The sequence below is a fragment of the Dipodomys merriami genome, unplaced genomic scaffold (assembly GCF_024711535.1).
Source record: "Dipodomys merriami isolate MVZ:Mamm:240054 unplaced genomic scaffold, mDipMer1.0.p SCAF_3, whole genome shotgun sequence".
Classification (NCBI taxonomy): domain Eukaryota; kingdom Metazoa; phylum Chordata; class Mammalia; order Rodentia; family Heteromyidae; genus Dipodomys; species Dipodomys merriami.
The window spans coordinates 64,908,856-64,932,396 of NW_027204492.1; the positions used below are offsets into that span (position 1 = coordinate 64,908,856).

Below are 23,541 nucleotides of genomic sequence, written 5' to 3' on the forward strand. Positions count from 1 at the left end.
TGGGGTAGGGAGTCTAGGTCAGGGTCTGGGGATTCCCTCCAGCTCTGGTCTCCCTTGAGGGATACACTTCCTCTGTGGGGTACTCACCCTGGAGCTGGTTGTTTCTGTGTGGTGTAGGTCGTTAGTTGTTGTTGCAATCCGAGTTCAGTTGGGGTGATTGCGGGCTGGGTTGGGCAGTGGTGGCTCTGTGTGATTCTTTTCTGTCTCTGCCTCTATCGAAGCTGTTGGGTCAAAAGTGTCCACGCTCAGGCGGCTTCTTCGCGGGTTGTAGAGATCCAGTGGGTCTGACGCCAGTGCCTCAGGCGACTTCTGCGCAGGTGATCTGCAGGCAGCCCCCTTTGCCTCTGGGACCCGGGCGGCCCCCGCCGGGTCGTAGCAATCGCGATCGGGCGGGTGGTCTGCCGACAGGTCCCTTTTTTGCGCTGCTGGTGCCGAGCGGCTTTGGCGGGATGGAGCTTCTCTGCTTGGGTGGAGAGTGAGGGGTGGGGGTGGGATCCTCGTGGAGACTCCCGGCTGGTAGGTTTCTCTGTTCCTGGCGATCCGCTGTTCTGCAAACCGGTACCTGGTGATCTGCAAGCCGCCCCCTGTGTGTCTGGGGCTCCCGCAGCCCCCGCCGGGCCGGCTGGCCGGCGGCTTGGTGCACTGCCGCGCGGCCAGTAAAGGTTGGGGGAGGGGTCTTCGCTCTTCTCTGTTCTGAAATTCTTCTTTTCCTGTCTTTCTTTTTTTGTTATTTTCCACCTCTGGTTTTTCTCTGAGTGTTCGTCTTTTTGTTGTTGTCGGTCTCTTGGGGAAATTAGCGTTGGAACTCGAACTCTCTTTTTGGTTGGAGAGAGCTGTGGTGTTTTCCTACTGCCCCGTAGCCATCTTGGTCCCCCCTCCTGGTGTTGTTTCTTTAAAGGTCTGATATAATTCAGCAATAAATTCATTTTATCCTGGGCTTTTATTTTTGGGGGGAATCACTTTTCTATTTTTGCTGTTTCAGTTTCATTGTTCATTAGTGTTCCATTTTTTTGTAGCTTAGTTTTTAAATTTTTGGTTGCACTGGGTTTGAACTAGGTCTTCATGCTTGCTAGGCAGGTGATCTACTACTTGAGACATGCTACCAGCCCTTTTTACTTCAGTTATTTTTTGCTGGACTAGCTTGGACCATCAACATACTATTTATGTTTCCACAACTCCAATAACACTAGAGAAATAAACTAGCAAAAGTAACACCGTGAAGTATGAAAGTTTACTTAATGGAGATGGAAAGACAATAGACAAATGATACTATTGAATAGTACTGGCATAAAGCATGATCATAGAAGAGGGAAAATTAATGGTGAGTGGAGGAGGAAAAACGGAAGAGAAAGAGAAATTCCAGCTAAAGATACAAGGAGAAAATTTAAAAAATACCAGCAAACCAATAAACAACCAAAATAATGAAAATGAAGAATTATAGAAAAAAAACAAAAAAAAAAGAATTATAGAAGGGGAAAATAGAGAAAAAGAGAAGAAAAATGAGAGAAAGAGGAAATTAATCTAGTTGAAGACAGCAAGAGAGTTAAAAAATCTGAAGTGAGAAAGGAGAGGAAAGAAGAGAGTATTAAAGATTAAATACTAAAGGCTTATGCCTTTAAGCTAGTGGCTTATACCTTGTAATCCTACCTGCTCAGGAGGCTGAGATCTGAGAATCTCAGTTCCAAACTAACCCAGGCAGGAAAGTCCATGAAACTCTCCTCTCCCATTAACCACCAAAAAAGTCAGAAGTAGGGTTGTGGATCAAATGATAGAGCACTAGCTTTGAGCACAAAAGCTGAAGAATCGTGCCCACCCTTGAGTTCTAGCCCAGCCCCGGACCTGCGCGCATGCACGCACGCGCACACACACATACATGCGCACACATTAAAAGCTGGGTGTGGTAACTCACATCCACAATTCCAGAATTTGGGGTATTGAGGTAGGAAGACCACAATTCTCAGTCAAACTTGGGCCATATGGGATGTGGCTATCTCAACAAAACCAAACCAAAAGACAAAACAAAAAGTCAAGACAACAACAACAATAGCTAGAAATAAACAAGGAATGATGAAGCAGGTCCAACTAATTGGATAGTAATTGGAGAAGTAATATAAAGGAATTATGAGAGTGATACAAATAGAAAAAAAGAGATTGTATAGAAGTAGAATAAAAATTTAGATGTAAAATTTTAAACTGATCAGTGTGGTTTAAACAGTTTACAGATCAGTAAATAATCAAAGAAAAATGGAGAAAATTAAATTAATTTTTAGCCATGAGCCAGTGGCTCCTGCTTGTCATCCTAGCTACCCAGGAGGCTGAGACCTGAGGATAGCAGTTCAAAGCCATCCCAGGCAGGAAAGTCCGTGAGACTCTTATCTCCAGTTAATCATCAGAAAACTGGCAGTGGCACAGTGGCTCAAGTGGTAGAGCGCTTGCCTTGAGCTGAAGAGCTGAGAGACAGCGCCCAGGCCCAGAGTTCAAGCCCCAGGACCAACTATATATATATATATATATATATATATATATATATATATATAGAGAGAGAGAGAGAGAGAGAGAGAGAGAGAGAGAGAGAGAGAGAGAGAGAGAGAGAGAGAGAGAGAGAGAGATATATGATATGATATATGATATATATGATAAAAAAGTAAAAAAGAGAGTGGGCGTAATTGGCCCATGCCTGTAATTCTAGCTACTCAGGAAACAGATCTGAGCATGCTGGTTCAAAGCCTGCCCGGTTAGGAAAAGCCATGAGCCTCTTTTATCTCCAATTAACTAGGAAAAAGCCCAAAGTGGAGCTATGGCTCAAATGGTAGAGCACCAACCTTGAGCAAAAAAGTCAAGTGAAAGCACGAAGCCCTGAGTTCAAGCCTCAGTACCAGCACACACAATAAGAAAAGTGCAGTCCTGGGAGGATAGATTTCTAGTTCTCAGCAGTACAATGTTCATCTTTCTTTCTCTAGCCGTTTCTACTGTTGTCCACAGGGTGACAGCAGAGACCACACACTAGGTGGCTTTCTACGTTTTCTTCAACGTAGTTTGCCTGGCAACCAAAGGGAGTGGCTTGTGGACAGAAGCAAAGGTAATTTACTCTTCAGGAATTAGGCTCGGCTGTGGTCCTCTCAGGATGGGGCAAGCCATAAGCTGGGGTGTGTGTGTGTGTGTGTGTGTGTGTGTGTGTGTGTGTGTGTGTGTGTGTGTGTGTGTGTGTGTGTGTGTGTGTGTGTGTGTGTGTGTGTGTGTGTGTGTGTGTGTGTGTGTGTGTGTGTGTGTCCTCCCAACAGCCTGTGCAAGTTAGTCCTATGGAAATTCTGCGCAGATCTACACCAACCAGGACGCTAAACGCATGCACCACCTTTTAGGTCTCCCTCTCTTTGTACCCACGTGGGAAGTAATTTCTACTCCTGTCTCTGACAGTGTCCAGTTTCCCATCCCGTGGAACTCTGCATATCCAGTAGCTAGATGATTTTCTCCAGGCTAGCAGTTTGTGGATAAGAGCCTGATTTTTGCTGTAGGTTTCCAGGGTATGCTGAATTTTTTTTTCTTTTCCCAGTAATGGACTTATCAGACCTGCTCGGCAAGTCGTCGTTGTCGGCTTCTTTCTTCTTTTTCTTCTTCTTTTTCTTCTTCTTTTTTTTTTCTTCTTCTTCTTCCTTTTCCTCTTCCTCTTCCTCTTCTTCTTCTTCTTCTTCTTCTTCTTCTTCTTCTTCTTCTTCTTCTTCTTCTTCTTCTTCTTCTTCTTCTTCTTCTTCTTCTTCTTCTTCTTCTTCTTCTTTCCTCCTCCTCCTCCTCCTCCTCCTCCTCCTCCTCCTCCTCCTCCTCCTCCTCCTCCTCCTCCTCCTCCTCCTCCTCTTCTTCTTCTTCTTCTTCTTCTTCTTCTTCTTCTTCTTCTTCTTCTTCTTCTTCTTCTTCTTCTTCTTCTTCTTTCTTTTCTTCTTCTCTCCTCCTCCTTCCTCTCTTCCTCTCCTCCTCCTCCTCCTCCTCCTCCTCCTCCTCCTCCTCCTCCTCCTCCTCCTCCTCCTCCTCCTCGCCCTTTAGATTTTGCATTTTGTCTCTGCAGGGTCTCACTACCTTTGCTGGGGTTGGCCTTAACTCCTAGTTTGAGTTGTACATCACAGAACTTTGACGCTTATTAAAGCTGCAGATACAGGACACAATGGCTTCTCCCATTGTGCCATAGCTTATTCTAAGAAGGAAGTAAGAGCTTTCCTAGTACCTTTATGCTATTTGGACCCCTCTGGCTAGCACTTCTGCTTGCTATAGTCAAATGTTAATTGTGCTTAGTTTCTTTCATCTGTGCAATGCTGCTTCTACCCAGTTCACTCATTAAAGCTTTCTTTCTCTTCTTTTCTTTTTTACCAGTCCTGGGGCTTGAACTCAGGCCCTGGGCACTGTCCTTGAACCTCTCTGTGCTCAAGGCTAGCGCTCTACCACTTGAGCCACAGTGCAACTTCTGGCCTTTTCTGTTTATGTGGTACTGAGGAACTGAATCCAGGGCCTCATGCATGCTAGGCAAGCACTCTACCACTAAGCCACCTTCCCAGCCCTCTCTCCTCTTTATGTGCTCCCACATTCTCTGCATTTCCCTCTGAATAATATTGTTTGTTCACAACCAACACTACAGTTGAGTTTCTCATATGTTCATTTGCCTCAGTTCCCCTTCTTTACAACTGTTAGAGTTTCCATGCTCCATGCTAAGCACTCCACCTCTGTTCAGCTTTCTGAGATTTCCAATTAAAAAGGTAAGGTTGTATCTGTTCACTACTGAAACTCCAGCACCTTCTGTGGTCCTCCACCTCAAAAGATACTCCTTGAGGGTTCTACCAATGTGTGTGTGTGTGTGTGTGTGTGTGTGTGTGTGTGTGTGTGTGTGTGTGTGTGTGTGTGTGTGTGTGATAGTGTGTGCACTAGTTCACTACCTCTTGGTAATGGGAAACCTCTTGGTAATGGGAAGATTATTTTCTTCATATTCCTACTTTTTAATAGACACAGTATTCTTATGATAAAGGAAACCTATCTTAATAGGCATTCTTTTCACCCATCAGAACCTAATACAGGACCTATTATAGCAAAGATTAACTTAGTTCTGGTTGCAATGTCTAAAATATTGAGTTCAGGCTGTTTTAAAAATGTTTTTATTGTCTTTTTAGATTAGCATCAATTTGGGCCAATGTAGTATGAGACAAGAATAACAGTTGTCCTATCAAAATATCAAAAGAAGTAAGCAGGGCATCAGTTGTTCATGTCTATAATCCTAGCTACTCAGAAGGCTGATATCTGAGGATGGTGGTTCAAATCCATTCCAAGGAAGTAAAGTCTTTGAGACTCTTATCCCCAAATAACCACCAAACAGCCAAAAGAGGAGCTGTGGTTAGGTGGTAGACCACTACTAGCCTTGGGAACAAAAGCTCAGAGAGTGCCCAGGCCCTGAGTTCAAACCTCAGGATAAGCACACACACACACACACACACACACACACACACACACACACACACACACACACACAGACAAGAAGAAAGCAAGAGTGAAAGAGAGAAAGCGAGCAAGAAAGCAAGCTATCAAGAAAGAAAGGGAGGGTGGAGGTGGGAGATGGGAAGGGATGGGAAGGGGAAACAAAGGAGGAGGCAGAGGCAGCAATGCTTGATAAGAAATGTACTCATTATTTTGCCCATGTAATTGTAACCCTCTATACGGTATTTTCACAATTAAAAAAAAAAGAAAGAAAGAGAAAGCAAGCAAGCAAGCAAGAAAAGAAAAGATAGAAGCTAGGTACTTGCTGAACTGGGTAATGTCTGTATGCCTAGCTACTCAGGAGGTTGAGATCTGAGGATTTCAGTTTAAAACTAGCCGGGGCACACAAATCTGAGTGTCTCATCTTCAATTAACCACCAAAAAGCCGAAAGTGGAGCTGTAGCTCAAGTGGTGGAGTACCAGCTAAGGGATAGCACGTGGCCCTGAGTTCAAGCCCCAGTATTGGCACAAATAAAGGAAAAAGAAAAAGTTTCTAATAATCTCCACAGAGTTCTTACCTCATTACTATCATGGTGGGCTCTAAGTGTCGGATCAAACAGGCATTAAAGGAATGAAGTGAAGACCAACTTCTGAAATAATGAGTTGGTCTTTCTTGTTGGTGGTTGCATTTCACTAGGGAGCCTGTGATATCACTGTTGTGTTTGAGCGCCTGACTAGTTTCATGAAAACAGACCTTCAAAGGTAAATGATTTCAAATACAACAATGCTACAATAATCACTTTATAAGAACTCAAAGTATTAGAATTAGACAAGACTTCATAAATCATCTCTGAAGGGCCTCAGGAATTAGTTCAGGGCTTATGAAATTAAGTGCCATAAACATTGGGAAGCATCATAGAGTGAAGAAAGTCATATGTCAAACACTGCCATCTTATACACACACACACTCTCTCTCAACCTTTCAATTTGTAAGAGGAACATAAATATGGTCTATATTTTCCCCTCAAATGGAAAGATATACACTCAAGAAATATTTTACTTTCCTTTTAATTATGCCATAAAAATGCAAAACAATCAGGAACAAAAGGAAAGTGGCAACGATGGGAAATCAGAAAATAAATGCTTCATTTAAGGGACAGGCTGAAAGCTCTAGCTTCATATGTGAGATTTCTCACCAACAGAGTTATGAATCTGGATTTTTTTGTTTTTGCTTGAACTCAGGGTCTGGGCTCTGTTGCTGAGCCTGAGCCTCTCTTTGCTCAAGGCTAGGGCACCACCACTTGAGCCAAAGCACCACTTCTGGCTTTTTCTGAGTAGTTTGTTGGAGATAAGAGTCTCAGAGACTTTCTTGCCTGGGCTGGTTTCAAACCATGATCTTCGGATCTCAGCCTCTTGAGTGGCTGGGATTACAGGCCTGAGCCACAGCTGCCCGGTGATAAATCTGGATTTTTATGTGAAGTGATCTAATCTTAAATCCTAGAAACTACTTCAAACAGTGTGGGAAAATAAACCATGGGAGAGGGCTGAATATGGTTTTGTTTACAACCTTGACTAGCCCAACCCTCCCCCACCTCCCCACCTTGGGTATAAAGAACAAAATTAGGCTTGATGAGTGTCCTGATTTTTGCTAGAGCACTATAAATCACATTTTCTGGTAATTACAATGGAAGAATTCTAGTATCCTCCAGAGACCTTCCTACACTAATTTAAGTATCCTCTGAAGTGTTAAGTATTATTTAATGAAGGATTTAAAGGCATGTGGCTTTTTCCCTTAATGTAAATGTAATGAAAACTTGTTTCAAATCTAGTACATTCTACTTCACATTTAAGATGTCATCAATAAAGAGTACAGATTGTGTATCATCAAGGAAATTTCAAAAATAATTTCAGAGGCTATAAGTGTAGAAAGGTCTCTGGAGGATACTAGAATTCTTCCATTGTAATTATCAGAAAATGTGAGTTACAGTGCTCTATGTTAGAAAACATGCTCAGTGCATGCAAGATCCTATGTTCATACTAGGAATCCATAGTATGAAAAAAAAAGATTTTGGGCGTTGGGGATTTAGCTCAATGGAAGGGCACTTGCCTGGCAAATGCAAGGCCCTGAGTTTGATCTTCAGCTCTGGGAAAAAAATTATTTTTATAACAAAACATTATGTATAGGTTTAAGTGTATATCATCTCTGCCTTAACCTTTTGTAATCTATAGTCTTTCAAAATAAGCAGTAAAATTACCAAACTGAAAAAAGTAGACTTTTTTTTGTTAATTTATAGCTTGTAGTTTTTGATGAATTTGCAAAACTTAGGCCTACACTTAAAAATTATGTTGAATACTGGGCCCGACATAGACTCTCAAAGCCAATATATGGCATAAATTAGAGAATTAGAACACTAAGTCATATGGGAAAGGGAACTATGCAAAATACAGTCTTTGGAAGGAAGCCTCAAGTAATTATTTTATAATGCTAAGCACATGAAGGGAAGGAAGACACACTCTGAACCACAATTCATTAACATAGATTTGCACTTTATTTTAATTTTGCATCCTGAGAATAAAATGTTATCTGACAAGTGAACAACAACAGAAGCAGCAGTGAAAGTCTGAGAGGCAGATACCCTTCATTTTGGCACAGCTGTATATAGGTTGACTTCTTCCAGGGGAGTCATTCCTGGACTCAGGGGAGAATGATGAATTCATTCCACAGGCTATGTAACACTACCAGATGCATGAAAGTTCTTGGTTTCAATGGACATATCCACTATTATTCTTTTCTGGTAAAGCTGTCCCAACAGGAATTCTTTGCTAAAAAAATAGAAATTGTAGGCTTTTGGGCCAGAATTGTTTTTTAATCAATGCCAGTTTTCTAGCTATCCAGATGTTTTGTCCTGTTCTTGCAGCTGAGACTCATATTTATATGTGGTTAGTCCAAAGATGGCAAACTAGCTTGTAGATTATATAATTTCAAACATTTGCAAGTTGTTCCAAAGTCCAGGCATTAAAACAATTTTATACTATTTGCTTACAAGAGAAACAGAAAATGAAGCCCAGATAAATGCGAATAAAATAAGCAGAAATCAAAAGAACATTTGTGAAATTATTGCCTTGAATAGTCATGTAGTTTATACACAGATCAACTTTAAGAGACTCCAAAACTTATTAGTTCAATGCTAGAGCATGACATTACAACATTTCTTACACTTGTAATACTATGTGTGCACATGTACACACTTCAATAAATTAGCTCAGTTATATAATCCTGAAACAGAAAAGTGACAGCAAATCTGAATCTGAATTTATATAGCCCAACCTACACACACACACACACACACACACACACACACACACACACACACACACACACACACAGAGTCTAGCATCATATTATTTAGGGACTAGGGAAGCAAATATGTGGAGAGGGCCAAATGATATTAGTTCCTTTATAAAAGTGGCTCCCAACATTTTCCCCATATGGGGTCTTGCTGTGATTCCTTCTCCATTTTGTCAAGTATTTATTACTTTGCATGGAATAACAGGCTTTGTAATTTTTATTAATCAAAATCATACTGTTATGCACAGCTTCTGATCAGTATTGATAAGCAATGTTAACAGACAATTGAAAGGATAAGAAAAAAAAAACATGGGAATTCCATGCAGAAGGAATACTATAGGTCAATGTGAGGTTTCTAGTATAGTTTTTGAAATAAGGAAAGCTCAAGTATACCTCCACTGCTATCTTCATCTGCCCCAAGTTGGGAACCACTGGTTTACCTCCACCTGCTTTTCCTCCCTAAACCAAGTACTAACATAATAAAATTACTCATGTTTAACAGAGCAGAATTAATAACAAAATTTACTAAAGGTTAGATCAACTATAACACTTACTCTATAGGGTCTTACTGAGAAAGCAAGCTAACAAACATGGATTTAAAGGACTCTCTAAAACAATTATGAAATCCAGTATATCTCTCAGCTGATTTCAAAGCACACTAATATACGAAAAAAAATCCTCAATTCTCCTGTGAGGTAGGTCCACATTATTGTCCCCACTTCAGCAATGAGGACATGAGGTACAGAGGAATTAAGCAGCAGAGCTAAGAATTAAATAAGCAGTGACTTGGGTTTGGTTTGAATTCTACACCATTTTCTTTTCTACCTAACTTGATCCATTTGTCCCAATTGATCTTTTTGAGGGTATGGAACTTGATAAGCTACAGAAGCAGATGTTGAATAGGATATGAAACTCTTCACATAGTCCAAGTGGATCCTCTCATATCTCTATTATCATCACAGCTGTAATTCTTGCCTGGAAGCAACTGCACTGTCAGATTCCACATAGGCAAAACACAAAGACCTCAGTCCACTCAATTCCTAGGGAAACTACATTCATGGGGGGAACTAAGGTCTAGCAGGCATCAAGTTCTTTGAGTCAGTGATATTATCACACACCAACTAGCAGCCAGATGGCAAATTCACTTTTATTGTGTGCAAGGCACTGTGAGAGTTTCTAAGGGTAGTAGATCTGAGAATAATCATTCTGAGATTATGGAGAGTAAAAATTTCCTAAGGAGTCCTAGTATCACAGAACATTAGGCAATCTCTAATTTTCTGTCCAGCTCTAGGTTCAACTCCATTATTTTACAGATGAGAAAGACAGACATGCAATTTAAGTGACTTGCCTGGGGCCCGCAATATTGGATCACCATCATATAGTATGGGTTTGACAAAGTCCACAGAAAATGGAACATATTCTCAGGTTGCTACCAACAAACTAAAAAAGCTGGCTCAGAATCAGGTAAGGGAAATCTGGGGCAAGATAAGGATATATGTATACATATATATATATGTATATCTATGCATGTTTATCCATGTGCATATGTAAAGGTATACACATATATATCCTTCAATTGTTTTTAGTCCACAAAATATATGAATAGGTATTAACAAAACCTATTCCTTTTCTGTGAAAAAAATCCCAACAGTTCACCATTTAAGGAAACCTAAATAATTTGACAATTGTAAAATAGATTGTTTAAAAGCAGAATTTTATAAGCATTAAATAGGACCTAATTTCAATGAATTTCAGAAATTAGAATTGAATTAGCAAAAAATATTTCCACTAGTAAAGCTACTCCAATTAATCAGCTAAATATAATTTCTATAGCCACCTAGGTCAATATAGTAAATTCTAATGAAATAGTGTTTGGGGACTTTAAGTTCAAGTAGTAAGGTTATTTAAGTGGCAGCTTATCTGTAGACAAAAATAAAAATGCTAATGGTGTTTAAAACTGTTTTTTCAAAGGCTTACAAATGTTACTGAACTTGAACTTTTCTCAAATGATTAAAAAAACAGAACAAATTTCATTTGAAATAGTAGAGAGATGAATATTAATACAGTTTAATTTCTCAGGCATGAGTGTTTATACGTCATAGTAATATGAATACAGGGCTTCAAAGACTAGTGTCCCTCCAGACCATGTTAAATCACATGTTTACTAGCATTAGAACTATACTCATGTTAAGTGACTTATATTCCTGTCCTGCAATATTTTATCATTAATTTATCACATGATTGGAGGAAAACAAGAAAAAGGTTTTGCATAATAAATACAATACCCTAGTGAAATATACCTTTGTATCTAGCAAAAACAAAAAAGGATGATCTCTAATCAAACCAATCCATTTATTCTGCCTCCTGCATAACATGTTATCTTTGTTCAAAAAAGACAAGGCACTTCTCCATCTTTACCTCTAAAATTTGACTACAATGGTTTCTTTCCTAAATTAAAATGAGTATAGAAGGGTATAAAGTAGAGGACATGTTTGAGAAGGAGTTAAGAAATCTGTAAATGACACTTGCTCATGGTTGTTATTAATAATACACATGCCATTGGCCTTTTGGATGTTTTAAAATGGTCTATTTATTAAGCTTTAATTTTGGGCCAAATGAAAAGCATTGGAATGTGACTTTTAAAGAACTCTGAAATTTTAACCTCAAAGCTTAGTTGATGTTTATATACTTTGGCAAATACATGCTATTTTTCTCTGGAGACTAACATGGCAGATTTCATAAAAATATTATGTAACAAAGAAATTCAAAATTAATGCCTGCAATCTGATAATAACTTTCACAAAATACTAACTTAATGGAAAAATACAAGTATGGTATATCCCGAGGATTAAACAACATTCAGTAGGGGAGGAATTACCACAGTGTACTCTGTCATTTCGGCATTTGCTACTGCCAATTTCAATGAAAAGAAAATAATCCCTCCCAAACACTCAACTTCTAATCAGCTTGATAAAAAGGTAAAAGTTGTTGAAAAAGCAGTCACAGAAGGAAGGCAAAAGAAAAGAAATTAGTTGTTTACTGGGTAGTTTCAAGAAACTCAGATTAGTCAAACAGCACAATGGACAACACAGCCTAAATTTAAGAGCAATTAGTTAAAATTAAGTATACACATGCTGGAAAAGGTTTTTGGTTTATGACAAATACTATTGTGACTTTGATTTATATGCTCTATTTCTATCTTAATATTTGTTTTGTGGAAACAACTCACTATATTTCCTGCTGTTTTTTGAGCAAAACTAAGTGTGATTTATACATGGCAGAAAAGTTACTATAATACCATATGGTCAAATTCTAAGGATACAGAAAAACAATATGATTTTTAAGGGTTGACATTTAAAAACAATGATTGTATTAGAATGAAAAGTCTATATTATGATGAAAATCAGTTTTGGTATTAAAATGTCACAGTTTGAAGCATAAATCTGATCACAACAGTTGGAACATAAACATAGATACAATTTTTCTGTGATCTTAGCTATGAAACAAGACACTAGGTATGCATTTTCAGTTACCACATCGTCTATATAAAAATACATCTTCCAGTTTGCAGTAGGCAGACACAACACATTATTTAGGTGGTGAGGTGGCATGGGGGAGTGGGGTTCCACAGAAGGAGGTGGTAGTGTTTGTGCAAACAATTATAATCACATATCAAACAGCACATCTTTCTTCTCTCTTCTACTAGTCAAAGACAAAGTTCTCAAATTAGGCATAAACTTTAAAGGTGGCTTCAAAAGGCTTCATTTGTATGAAGAAATGATTGTTTTCTCCGCTGGGATAAGAGCTTGCTTAAAAAGCTTACTAAAAGCAGTTGGAGCAAGATGACAAGAATATAATTCAGTCCCTTTGCTTGAAATTTATTTTCAGCCCTATGAGTTAACAATGCCTACATAAAGGCATACCTTTGCAGCTGAATTACTGTGGTATAAAGCTGTTGTTTCGCTAAAATTCTAGAACTCAACTGAGTGTGGTAATTTCACTCATACTAACTGTGAAAAAAGAGAACTATGCAATACCAATTAGATGGCTACATGTGTAGCACATTTACAAACAAATGAAAACTTCCTTTTTTTTGGTCAGTGGTGGGGCTTGAACTCTGGGCCTAGGCATTGTCTCCCAGCTCTTCAGCTCAAGGCTAGTGCTCTACCACTTTGAGCCACAGCACCACTTCCATTTTTCTGGTGGTAAATTGGAGATAAGAGTTTCAAGGTTTTTCCTGCCTGTGCTGGCTTTGAACCGCAATCCTCAGATCTCAGCCTCCTGAGAGCTAGGATTACAGGCGTGAGCCACTGGCGCCCGGCTTGAAAACACTTTTGTCTAAATACTTGTCTCTCCTCATTAATAATTTCCAAATGTTTAAAGAAAGATCCTCCAAAAGAAGAAAATATTTTGTTAAGTATGACTTGGCCACTATTATACATATATATGTATATATGTATGTATATATACATATATGTTATACATATATATATATATATGTATAATTTCTCAATTAGCTCTTCCCCAAAGCAGGATAACTGAACTCTAGAAAAGGGTTAGCAGTGGCTTTCATAGGAGTCTAGCTACCTCCCAAGACATGAAATCTCAAAATACTTAATGGTCAAAGTTTTGGTGTTTTTTTGTTTTTAAAGAAATAAGGGAGAGTAAGCTAGGACATTTGTCAGATATCAAATAAAGTCTTTTGAGGGTGGGAGGGGAGGACAAAATGGGAAGCATTGAATTAAATGGGGGAAAAATAAGGATCTTGGTTCCAGGTGCAATGAACAATATCTGAGCTTGATAATGATTTCAGTCTGAATCCATTTGTTACAAAGGGCAACCATGCCCTACACCTGAAATTTTAACATACTGGTATGGCTCTGCCATAAACAGCATGTTAATAATAGTCTCTACATTCAAAAGGATGCTTGCAAACTTCATTCATATTAAAATCTACGCAGAATTGTTGGCAATACAGTAAGATTAATATTACATTCTGTAAACCATGGCATACCACATTTTACATTACGCAAAGAGACAATATTTACAAGGCTTTAGGAGTTTAAATATTTTATCCACTAACATAAGTGATAATTAAGCAAAGTGCAGGACAAAACCAGTGCTATTAATTGCATGTCCTTTAAAAGCAGAGTAAAACCATTTCTAAAAGCTACCAAAAGCTTTATTTAAGTGTGTCAGTAAGGGATTACAGAGCATTAAATAGCCTAGAAAAAATGATGCATAATTAGAAACAGTGAGTATGAAAATTATAAGGCAGCATGCTCAGAACAAGGTTTTGTTTTTTAAAACACCATCACTGATGTTTCCTTTTTGTGGCAACTATATATATACATATATGCATATATATGTATATGTATAAGTGTGTAGTAAGTAAAAATTGAAAGTGCAAAACACAAGCTTCATTTAAGAACAAAGGATGTGCAAATTCTCTTCTTAAACCAACACAAATAAAAGAGTAAGGAGAATATTCTACCATTATAAGGAATAAGTTGAACACAGCAAAGGAGACCATCTTCATTCCAAAATCATCTACAAGGCACTAAGGGTAGGAAATGACAGGAAACACAGAAGTGACTGAATAAAACTCCTCAGTCAGGTCGGAATATGGGGTATTTTGGTAAGAATTCTATTAGAATTACCTGCAAAATAAAAACAAACAAGAATATGTAGACAAAATATTTTTCATTTATTATAACATATGACCCAGGTCATTTTTCAGTTTTAGTATAGGCAATACATGCTGGTATGCAAAACATATAAACTGGGATGAGGGCAGTACTGGGGTTTGAACTCAGGGCTTGTGCAAGCTAGGTAAGGACTCTACGTAGCTCTGAGTACTCCTCTAGCTGTGACATTTCATTTTAAGTGTGAGTGTAACAGGGTCTGTGACAGTCTCTGTTATGTTATGCAGTGTTTTGTGCAACAACAACAACAACAAGAACAAACAAAAAAACAGGGGGAAACTTAGGAGATTTTAGGGACCTTGAAGTGACTTTGTCCACAGATTTCTTTTGAAAATTAAGAGGATAGAGTCCCAGAGCATAGACCTGCTTGGGCCTTACCCACTGCGTTTTTTTTTTTTTTTTTTGCCAGTCCTGGGGCTTGAACTCAGGGTCTGGGCACAACCTTGAGCATCTTTGTGCTCAAGGCTAATGCTCTACCACAGTGCCATTTCTGACTTTTTCTGAGTAGTTTATTACAGATAAGAGTCTCATAGACTTTTTAGACTTTTCTGCCTGGACTGGCTTTGAACTATGATCCTCAGATCTTAGCCTTCTGAGTAGCTAGAATTACAGGCATGAGCCACTGACACCCAGCTCCACTGCCATTTTTAATATATATTTTTATTGTAAAGCTACTGTACAGAGGGGTTACAGTTACATGAGTAAGGTAATGAGTACATTTCCTATCAAGCATTGTTACCCCCTCCTTTGTTTTTCCCCTTCCATCTCTTCCATCCCCACCTCCCCAACTCCTCCCTCCCCTACCTGCCCCCCAAAGTTGTAAAGTTCATTTTCAACATAGTGCCTTGTACATCTCATTGTTACAGTGGGTCAATTTGTTCCACTGCCATTTTTTACTGGCAAACAAATCTCATTTTTGTAGCTAAGAGTTGTTATTACTTGATTTACAATTGTTAGTGAGTTAAGGTGAGAAGAGCAAACTCTATGAATTTTCATGTCCTCCCCTAACCTTTTGTATTTGCAAAGGGGAAGATAATTGAAACTACATTACACAGATTAGAAAAAAAACCCTCTGTATATTATGCTTATATATTTTTCAATCCCAGAAGCTGATATTAGTTGAGGATTACTATGTTTTATAAGTCATTCATGAAAAATGGATTGGCTAAATCAATTTAATTGCAAAAAGGCTGATGGATATAATAATAAAAACCTCAGATATTTTAAGTGTTTTATCTATAATAGAATTTAGATGTGTCATTTCTCCTACAACTATTCAGTGTGAGAGATACCATAATAATCATTTAGAGATGTGGATGGGGTATTTATTATTATTAAATATATACCATGTATCAGCACCTTGTAGCTTGGGTAGTTCATTATTATTTTTCATGATGGTCTTGGTGCTTGAACTCAACCTGGGTGCTGTCCCTAAGTTTTTCGTTCAAGGCTAGTGCTCTGCCACTTGAGCCAGGGCTATTTCTGGCTTTTTGGTGGTTAATTGGAAATTAAGAGTTGCTTGGACTTTGCTGCCCAGGCTGGCTTCAAACTATGATTCTCAAATCTCAGTCTCCTGCATAGCTAGGATTACAGGTATTGTCCTCCAGCACCTGGCTTGGTTTAATATTCCTTCAAAAGCTAATACTATGGAATAGATCACATTGGTTCTATGCAAATTTCTTGTATGTGTGCATGTGCTAGTAACTCGGGCTTAAACTCAAGGCTTTACACTCTTGCTTGTTTTTTTTTTTCCTTTCATACCTGGTGATGTCTACCACTTGAGCAATACCTCCACTTCTGGCTTTTTGCTGGCTAAATGGAGATAATAGTCTTGTATTTGTCTGGGCTAGCTTCGAACCTCAACTCTCATATCTCAGCTTCCTGAGTAGCTAGGATTACAGACATGAGCCACCAGTGCCCACCAGTTCTATGTGCATTTATATTCCATGATTAAGATTGCATAGCTTGGGGCTGGGAAGGTGGCTCAGTGGTAGACACCTTGCCTAGCATGCATGAGGCCCTGGGTTCGATTCCTCAGCACCACATAAGCAAAAAGATAAGAAAGCCGGAAGTGGCGCTGTGGCTCAAGTGGTAGAGCGCTAGCCTTGAGCTGAAGAGCTGAGGGACAGCGCCCAGGCCCAGAGTTCAGGCCCCACGACCGGACCCCCCCCCCCCCAAAAAAGAAAAAAGATTGCATAGCTTTCAGTAGAAACACTGAGGCTATATTAAAATCCATCTTTCTTTCACTGCAAGTTAAATGTCAGCCAAGATAAAACAGCCCAAAGTATGAACTCAGAATTCTGAAGTCAATTCCAACTTTATGTAAGTTTTGACAAGATTTCAAATTTAGAATTTTTTTTTTACCACAGCAGCTGTTCTCACTATCATGTGTTAAGGTTTGTATATATGTTAAAAGAAATCAGAGTTGTACAATGTTTTCATTTGGGAATACTTGCCTAAACCTTTCTAAGATCTAAATCTCAGCTTTCAATATATTTTAGTTTGGCTACAAATCTAAAGAAAAGGAAAGGAAATGTCTACATTCCAACTGATAAAAGTTCAGGCTGAGAAGAAAAAAGGCAGAAAGAATGGCTGACAGATGCTAAGCACCGTAAAATGTTACATTTAGGATGAAACCCAAAAAATGTAATTAAACAACTTCATACTTACATACTCCATCATATTGCTCGTTTCACATTTCCTTTTAGTCAACTTCCAGTGCAAAGCAAGCTAAGAAAGCAGAATTTCATTAAGACTTCTTATATCTGTTTAAACTTACTACAACGTGAGCATTTGAATAAGTCATGGAAAACAATCTTGGTATAAGAAACAAAACACACCTATAATACTTCATAAAGTATATGTATATATATTTTAAAATTGAGTATGAATTCTCTAATCCATTTCTTTATGGTCTGAAAAATTCTTGTTTAATACAGTAATTTATTTGCTTGAATTTTCTTACCTTATGATATAATCTGTTATTTTCCCATTCTAGTAGCTTCTGAATTGATCTTCTAGTCTAAGGAAAAGGATCAAGACTGTTATAAAGTGAACTGAAAAACATTGTAAACTGCATGTATCTATATTTTTCTGCTTACTTATAAGATTTAGTTAAGTTCTCCTGTTGTTTTCCTGTTAGAAATCAGAAAAAAGCAAAAGATCTGACTGAAATTGCCCAAAGAAAAGGAATATTTTAGATAATTACTATAGAGTTATAATAATACCTCATGCTTTTATGTTTTTCAAAATGAAATATGTACTAATTGCTCTGTGTTATGTAGCCATTGACTTGACTTTTCATTTCACTATTTATGAAAACATTATCAATACTGCTTTCTTGAAACAGTAGTATCTACAAATCTAGATTTTCATATACCTTCACAGGATTCAGGGTGTGTGTGCGTGCGTGCGTGCGTGCGTGCGTGCGTGCGTGCGTGCGTGCGTGTGTGTGTGTGTGTGTGTGTGTGTGTGTGTGTGTGTGTGTGCCGGTTTTGAGGCTGTCTCTGAACTTTTGTGCTCAAGGCTAGTGCTCTACTATTTGAGCCACAGCTTTACTTCTGGCTTATTTTGGTAGTTAATGGGTGATAGGAGTCTCTCTGATTTTCTTACCAGGGCTGGCTTTGAGCAAAGATCCTCAGGTCTCAGCCTCCTGAGTAGCTATAGTTACAAGCATGAGCCACCAGCATCTAGCTAGGATTAGTTTTTAATAAATATCTAATATGCAAAGCTAATCTGATTCCTCACACAAAGTTTCCCAATCAGACTCCTAGTGTGTAACACCTGGCAGATACAGCGGTCAGTTAAGGCCAACAGGCTGAGTAATACTAGCCAGAATTTTCCACAAAAAATAACATATTAGGAACACCCCGTAGAAAGACATACATTTAGAAAGAAAAATATAAAGGAGAGAAAGAGCAATGTAGCAAACAGGGACAAAAGCAGGGTTTCTCCATTCTGATTGCACATATTTTGTAGTGAATAAAAAGAGTTTGCAAAGCCTTTGAAAGGATTAAAAGATTACTAGGCATTTTTAATTATTATTGATAGAGTTGTATATGGTTTTTTATTTTAAAAACTCTGCTGGTAGGCACTGTTAACTTTGAAAATTACTCTTTACAACCAAAGGATTTACAAGGCAGACTATCTCTGAAATGATTTCTAAAGTGCCAACCCAAGAAGGTATCCTACCTGTTGAACTGTGTAAGTTAACAATCTATGGCAACTGAATTCTAAATGACTTCTATTTACTATTGCTAGGTCAGCAAAAATGTTAGAGTGTATTATGGTGTCATTACATTTGATAGAATCTAGATAAAATCAGGTGAATAACAAATAGAGACTGAATCAGTAATTAAAAAATCTTTCAGGAAGAATAAAGGAGGCGGAATACTGTCAAAACAGATAATTCTCAACTATGAAAACAGAAGGAAACCTGCTGGGGTGTTTAGGGGGAAAAGAACAGGAAGTATGAGAGAGTGGGTGAGATTGATTGGAATATAGTGTAAACATGAATGGAGATGTAACAATAAGATCCTCCCTGTATATATAAGCTAACTTAAACCAAGAAAAAAATCTTTCCAGAAGGAAAAAAAAACCAAGCACCCAGGATCAGAAGGCTTCAATCACGAATTCTTCCAAACTTTTTAGGAAGTAATACAAGTCCTTCACAAATTCTTTCAGAAAATAGAAGGAATACTTCCAGTTCACCCTATAAACTCAAAGACGTCACATATGCACACAGAGCCACAGATCAATATCCCTAATTGATACAAACAAAATATTCTCAACTACACTATAAACGGAATCACATTCAAATTGTGTTCTGGCAACACAAAAACAAACTCATATAACACATTACATTAATAGAATAAAGGAAAAAAAAACACGTTTACCTTTTTTTTTTTTGGGTCCGGTCGTGGGGCCTGAACTCTGGGCCTGGGCACTGTCCCTCAGCTCTTCAGCTCAAGGCTAGCGCTCTACCACTTGAGCCACAGCGCCACTTCCGGCTTTTTTCTTTTTCCTTATGTGGTGCTGAGGAATTGAACCCAGGGCCTCAGGCATGCAAGGCAAGTGCTCTACCACTGAGCCACCTTCCCAGCCCACGTTTACCTTTTTTGATACAAGGTCTCACTATGTAGTCTAAGCTGGCCTGGAAATTGCTATGTAGCCCAGGCTGGTCTTGAACTCATAATTCTCTTGCCTCAGCCTCTTCAGTACTGGGATTACAAGCTTGAAACATCACACTCAGCTCCAGATGACTAACATTCCCCCCACAATTAATCAATAAACCTCACCATTTACAATAGCATAAAAATAAAAAAATAATACTTAGAAATAGAAACTTAACAAAAGAAGCAAAAATACTGTGTTCATATAATTATGAATAATGGACAAACTCCAATATCCATTCATGACAAAACCCTAAGAAACTAGGACTAGATGTGACCTCTCTCAGCTTGAGAAAGGACATCTATGGAAAGCCTAGAACTATCACCATGCTTTATGGTGACATTATTCCCCAAATTAGGAACTTAGGGTGGTTTCCTCTCACTGTGTTTTCAACATTGTATTAGCAGTTATAGCTAGAGCAATTAGATAGCCCTAAAGGAAACCACTAAAACACTTGTTGATCCCTTATCGGATATATGACTTGCAAGTATTTCCTCCTATCCTGTGGTTTATCTTTTCACTCTCTGAAAACACCACTTAATATACAGTTTGTAAACTAAGTAGTTCAACCAGGTTTGCAGGATATAAAATTGTGGGAGGTACAATTCTTGCTCCTATAATCTTCAGCACCTGGCATTACACCTGTGACTATGTATGTTACATGTTACATTACAAAAGGAATTGTACAGATGTAATTAAAGTTACTGATCAACTGGCATTCAAATAGAGAGATAATCCAGGATTACTTGAGAAAAATCAATGAAATCACACAAGCAGAGAAATTTTCCTGGCTAGGAGGAGGAAAGATTTTTTTTTTCTGTTGGTAGTGGGGCTTGAACTCTGGTCCTGGGTGCTGTCCCTCAGCTCTTCAGCTCAAGGCTAGTGCTCTATGTCTTGAGCCACAGTGCCACTTCTGGTTTTCTGAGTGGTTTATTGGAGATAAGTGTCTCACAGACTTTCCTGCCTGGGCTGGCTTTGAACCGGGATCCTCAGATCTCAGCCTCCTGAGTAGCTAGGATTACAGGCATGTGCCACCTGCACCCAGTAGAGAGGGAAAGATTTTAATTACAAGAGGCATCCAACTGACCATTGCTGGCTTTAAGATGGAAAAGGCTACATAAGATGTGTAAGAAGGAAGTGAATTTTGCCCAAACCTGAATGGGATTGGAAGCAAATTAGTCCACTGAGGAATAGAGCCTCCCAGCATCTTGACTTTGGCCACTGATACTATTAATAAGAGAATCCAGTTGAATAGGTTGTGCCTAGAGTTTGGACTATAAAATAATATATGGGCATTATTATGTACCACTAAGTTTTATGAAATAATCTTATAGCAGAATAAAACAGCAGTAAGAGGCTGGGGACGTAACTCAGTGGTATAATACTTGCCTAGAATGGATAAGGTTTAATCTCCAGTACCACAAAAATAAAACAAGGATTAAAGCTAAAGAAGTAAACAAATGGAGGCGGGGGAGTCCTACTTTCATGAATCAGATGATTTCATATTAAGATGGCAATACTTTCGGAGTATTCTCTAGGACAGATCATATAGTAGGTCACAAAACAAGTCTCAAAAATTAAGAATAAAAGCTGGGCGCTGGTGGCTAACACCTGTAATCTTAGCTACTCAGGAGGCTGAGATCTGAGGATCGCGGTTCAAAGCCAGCTGGGGCAGGAAAGTCTGTGAGACTCTGATCTCCAATGAACCACTCAAAAAACTGGAAGTGGTGCTGTGGCTCAAGTGGTAGAGTGTTCACCTTGAGCTGAAGAGCACAGGGACAGTGCCCAAGCCCAGAGTTCAAGCCCCATGACTGACAATAAATTAAACAAACAAATAAATAAAATTAAGCATACTGAAATTGGGCTTAGTGGTAGAGTGCTTGCCTAGCTTGCATGAAGCCCTGGGTTTGATTCCTCAGTACCACATAAAAATAAAAAGCCAGAAGTGGTGCTGTGGCTCAAGTGGAAGAGTGCTAGCCTTAAGCAAAAGAAGCTCAGGGATAGTCCCCAGGTCCTGAGTTCAAGCCCCAGGACCTCCCCCCCCCCCCAAAAAAAAAGAAGACTGAAATTATAGTGACTGTCTTTTCCAATAACAACAGAATGAAGTGAGAAGTCAATAGCACAAGAAATCTTGGAAAATTCACACGTATGTGAAAATTAGACAGTGAGGTCCTAGACAGCCAATAGGGCAAAGGACAATAAAGAAGAGAATAAAAGGGAAGTAACAAATACCTTGAGAGAAATGAAAATGGAAACACAACACACAAAAACGAATGAGATGAAGCAAAAGCAGTCCAAGAGGGAATTTTTTTTATTGTGAACTGTACAGAGGGGTTACAATTACATGAGCAAGGTAATGAGTACATTTCTTATCAAGCATTGTAGCCTCCTCCTTTGTTTCCCTTTCCCATCCCTGTCCATCCTTCCCCCCACTTGGCGGCCCCCCCCCCGTCCCCGCCAAAGTTGTAAAGTTCATTTTTCGACATAACATCTTGTACATCTCCTTGTTGCAATGGGACCACCCGTATCCCTAGTTAAATGATTTGTTTTTTTCCCTTCCCCTCCACAAATTATACCAACATCAAATACAGTGAAAACAGGGGTTATACCATGGAGGAGGGCCAAGAGGGAAATTTACAGAAAAAAGTGTACATTGAAAAAAAGAGAAAACACTCAAATAATGTTTAATTTCAAAGAACTAGAAAAAGAACAAACTAAGCTCAACTTTTGTAGAAGAAAGGAAATAAAAATCAGAGTAGAAATAAGTGAGATGCTGGAAAAGAACAGAAAAGAACAACAGAACTAAGAATTGGTGTTTTTTTGAAAAGAAAAAGGAAACCAACAAATCAAAACTAACAAATTTGTGTATGAAGTGATATTTTTAAGAGAGTGAAGAGATAAACCACACAATAGGAGGAAATTCTTATAAATCACTTATCTGACAAGTGATTAACAATAAGAATATATAAAAACTCAGTATTTTCACAATAAAAAAGAATATATAAAAACACCCACAACTCAAGAACAAAAAACAATGTAGTAACAAAATGCATAAAGGATCTGAACAGACATTTATTCGAAAAAGACATATAAGGGTTAAAGGCAGCTGGGTCCTGGTGGCTCATGCCTGTAATCCTTGTTCCTCAGGAGGCTGAGATCTGAGGATGGTGGTTTAAAGCCAGCCAGGGCAAAAAAGTCTGTGTGACTCTTATCACCAATAAACTATTCAACAAAGCTGGAAGTGGCACTGTGGCACTAGCCTTGTGCAGAAGAGCTCAGGGACAGTGCCTAGACCCTGAGTTCAAGCCCCACAACCCATACATAAGGGCTGAAGGCATGGCTTAGTAGTAACATGCCAAAAAACAAATAAACACAAGGATAAACACGTGGCCAATAAGTAGAAATGCTCACAATTTATTATGGAAATGAAAACCAAAACCATAAGGAGACACTATTTCATATTTATTATATTATCATATTTTATATAAATATACACATAAATATATAAATATAATATGTAAGTATCTATATAATATATTTATTGTTATTATCATATTATCAATAAAATGGTAAATAAATGTTGGTGAGGATCAAGAAACTCAGGGACTCTTGCGCATTGTTGTAGGACTATAAAATGTTGTAGCTACTATGGAACATTTTCGTGATTCCTGAAAATGCTAAACAATGGCTAATACAACCCAGCCATTAAACTTCTAGATAATACTTGGGACAAACTGAAAACAGGTCAGTCATGGGGCTTGGACTCTGGGCATGGGCGCTGCCCCTCAACTCTTCAGTTCAAGGCTAGCAGTTGAGCCACAGCGCTACTTCCAGTACAGCAATGCTTGTTGAAGCATAATTCATAGT

General features: G+C 38.5%; 1 protein-coding gene across 2 annotated transcripts in view; it reads right to left on the reverse strand.

Moving 5' to 3' along the window:
• Window positions 1-7,978: 7,978 nt before the first annotated feature.
• Window positions 7,979-23,541, reverse strand: part of Chic1 (cysteine rich hydrophobic domain 1) — a 55,518-nt gene continuing 39,955 nt past the window's right edge. For both annotated transcript variants that reach the window (XM_070040190.1, XM_070040189.1), the window contains 3 exons: window positions 17,468-17,524; window positions 17,173-17,232; window positions 7,979-14,457 (listed from right to left, as the gene is read on the reverse strand). In XM_070040190.1, the coding sequence (XP_069896291.1) occupies window positions 14,407-14,457; window positions 17,173-17,232; window positions 17,468-17,524 (168 nt within the window). In that variant the 3' untranslated portion in view covers window positions 7,979-14,406. The remainder of the gene's footprint in view (window positions 14,458-17,172; window positions 17,233-17,467; window positions 17,525-23,541) is intronic.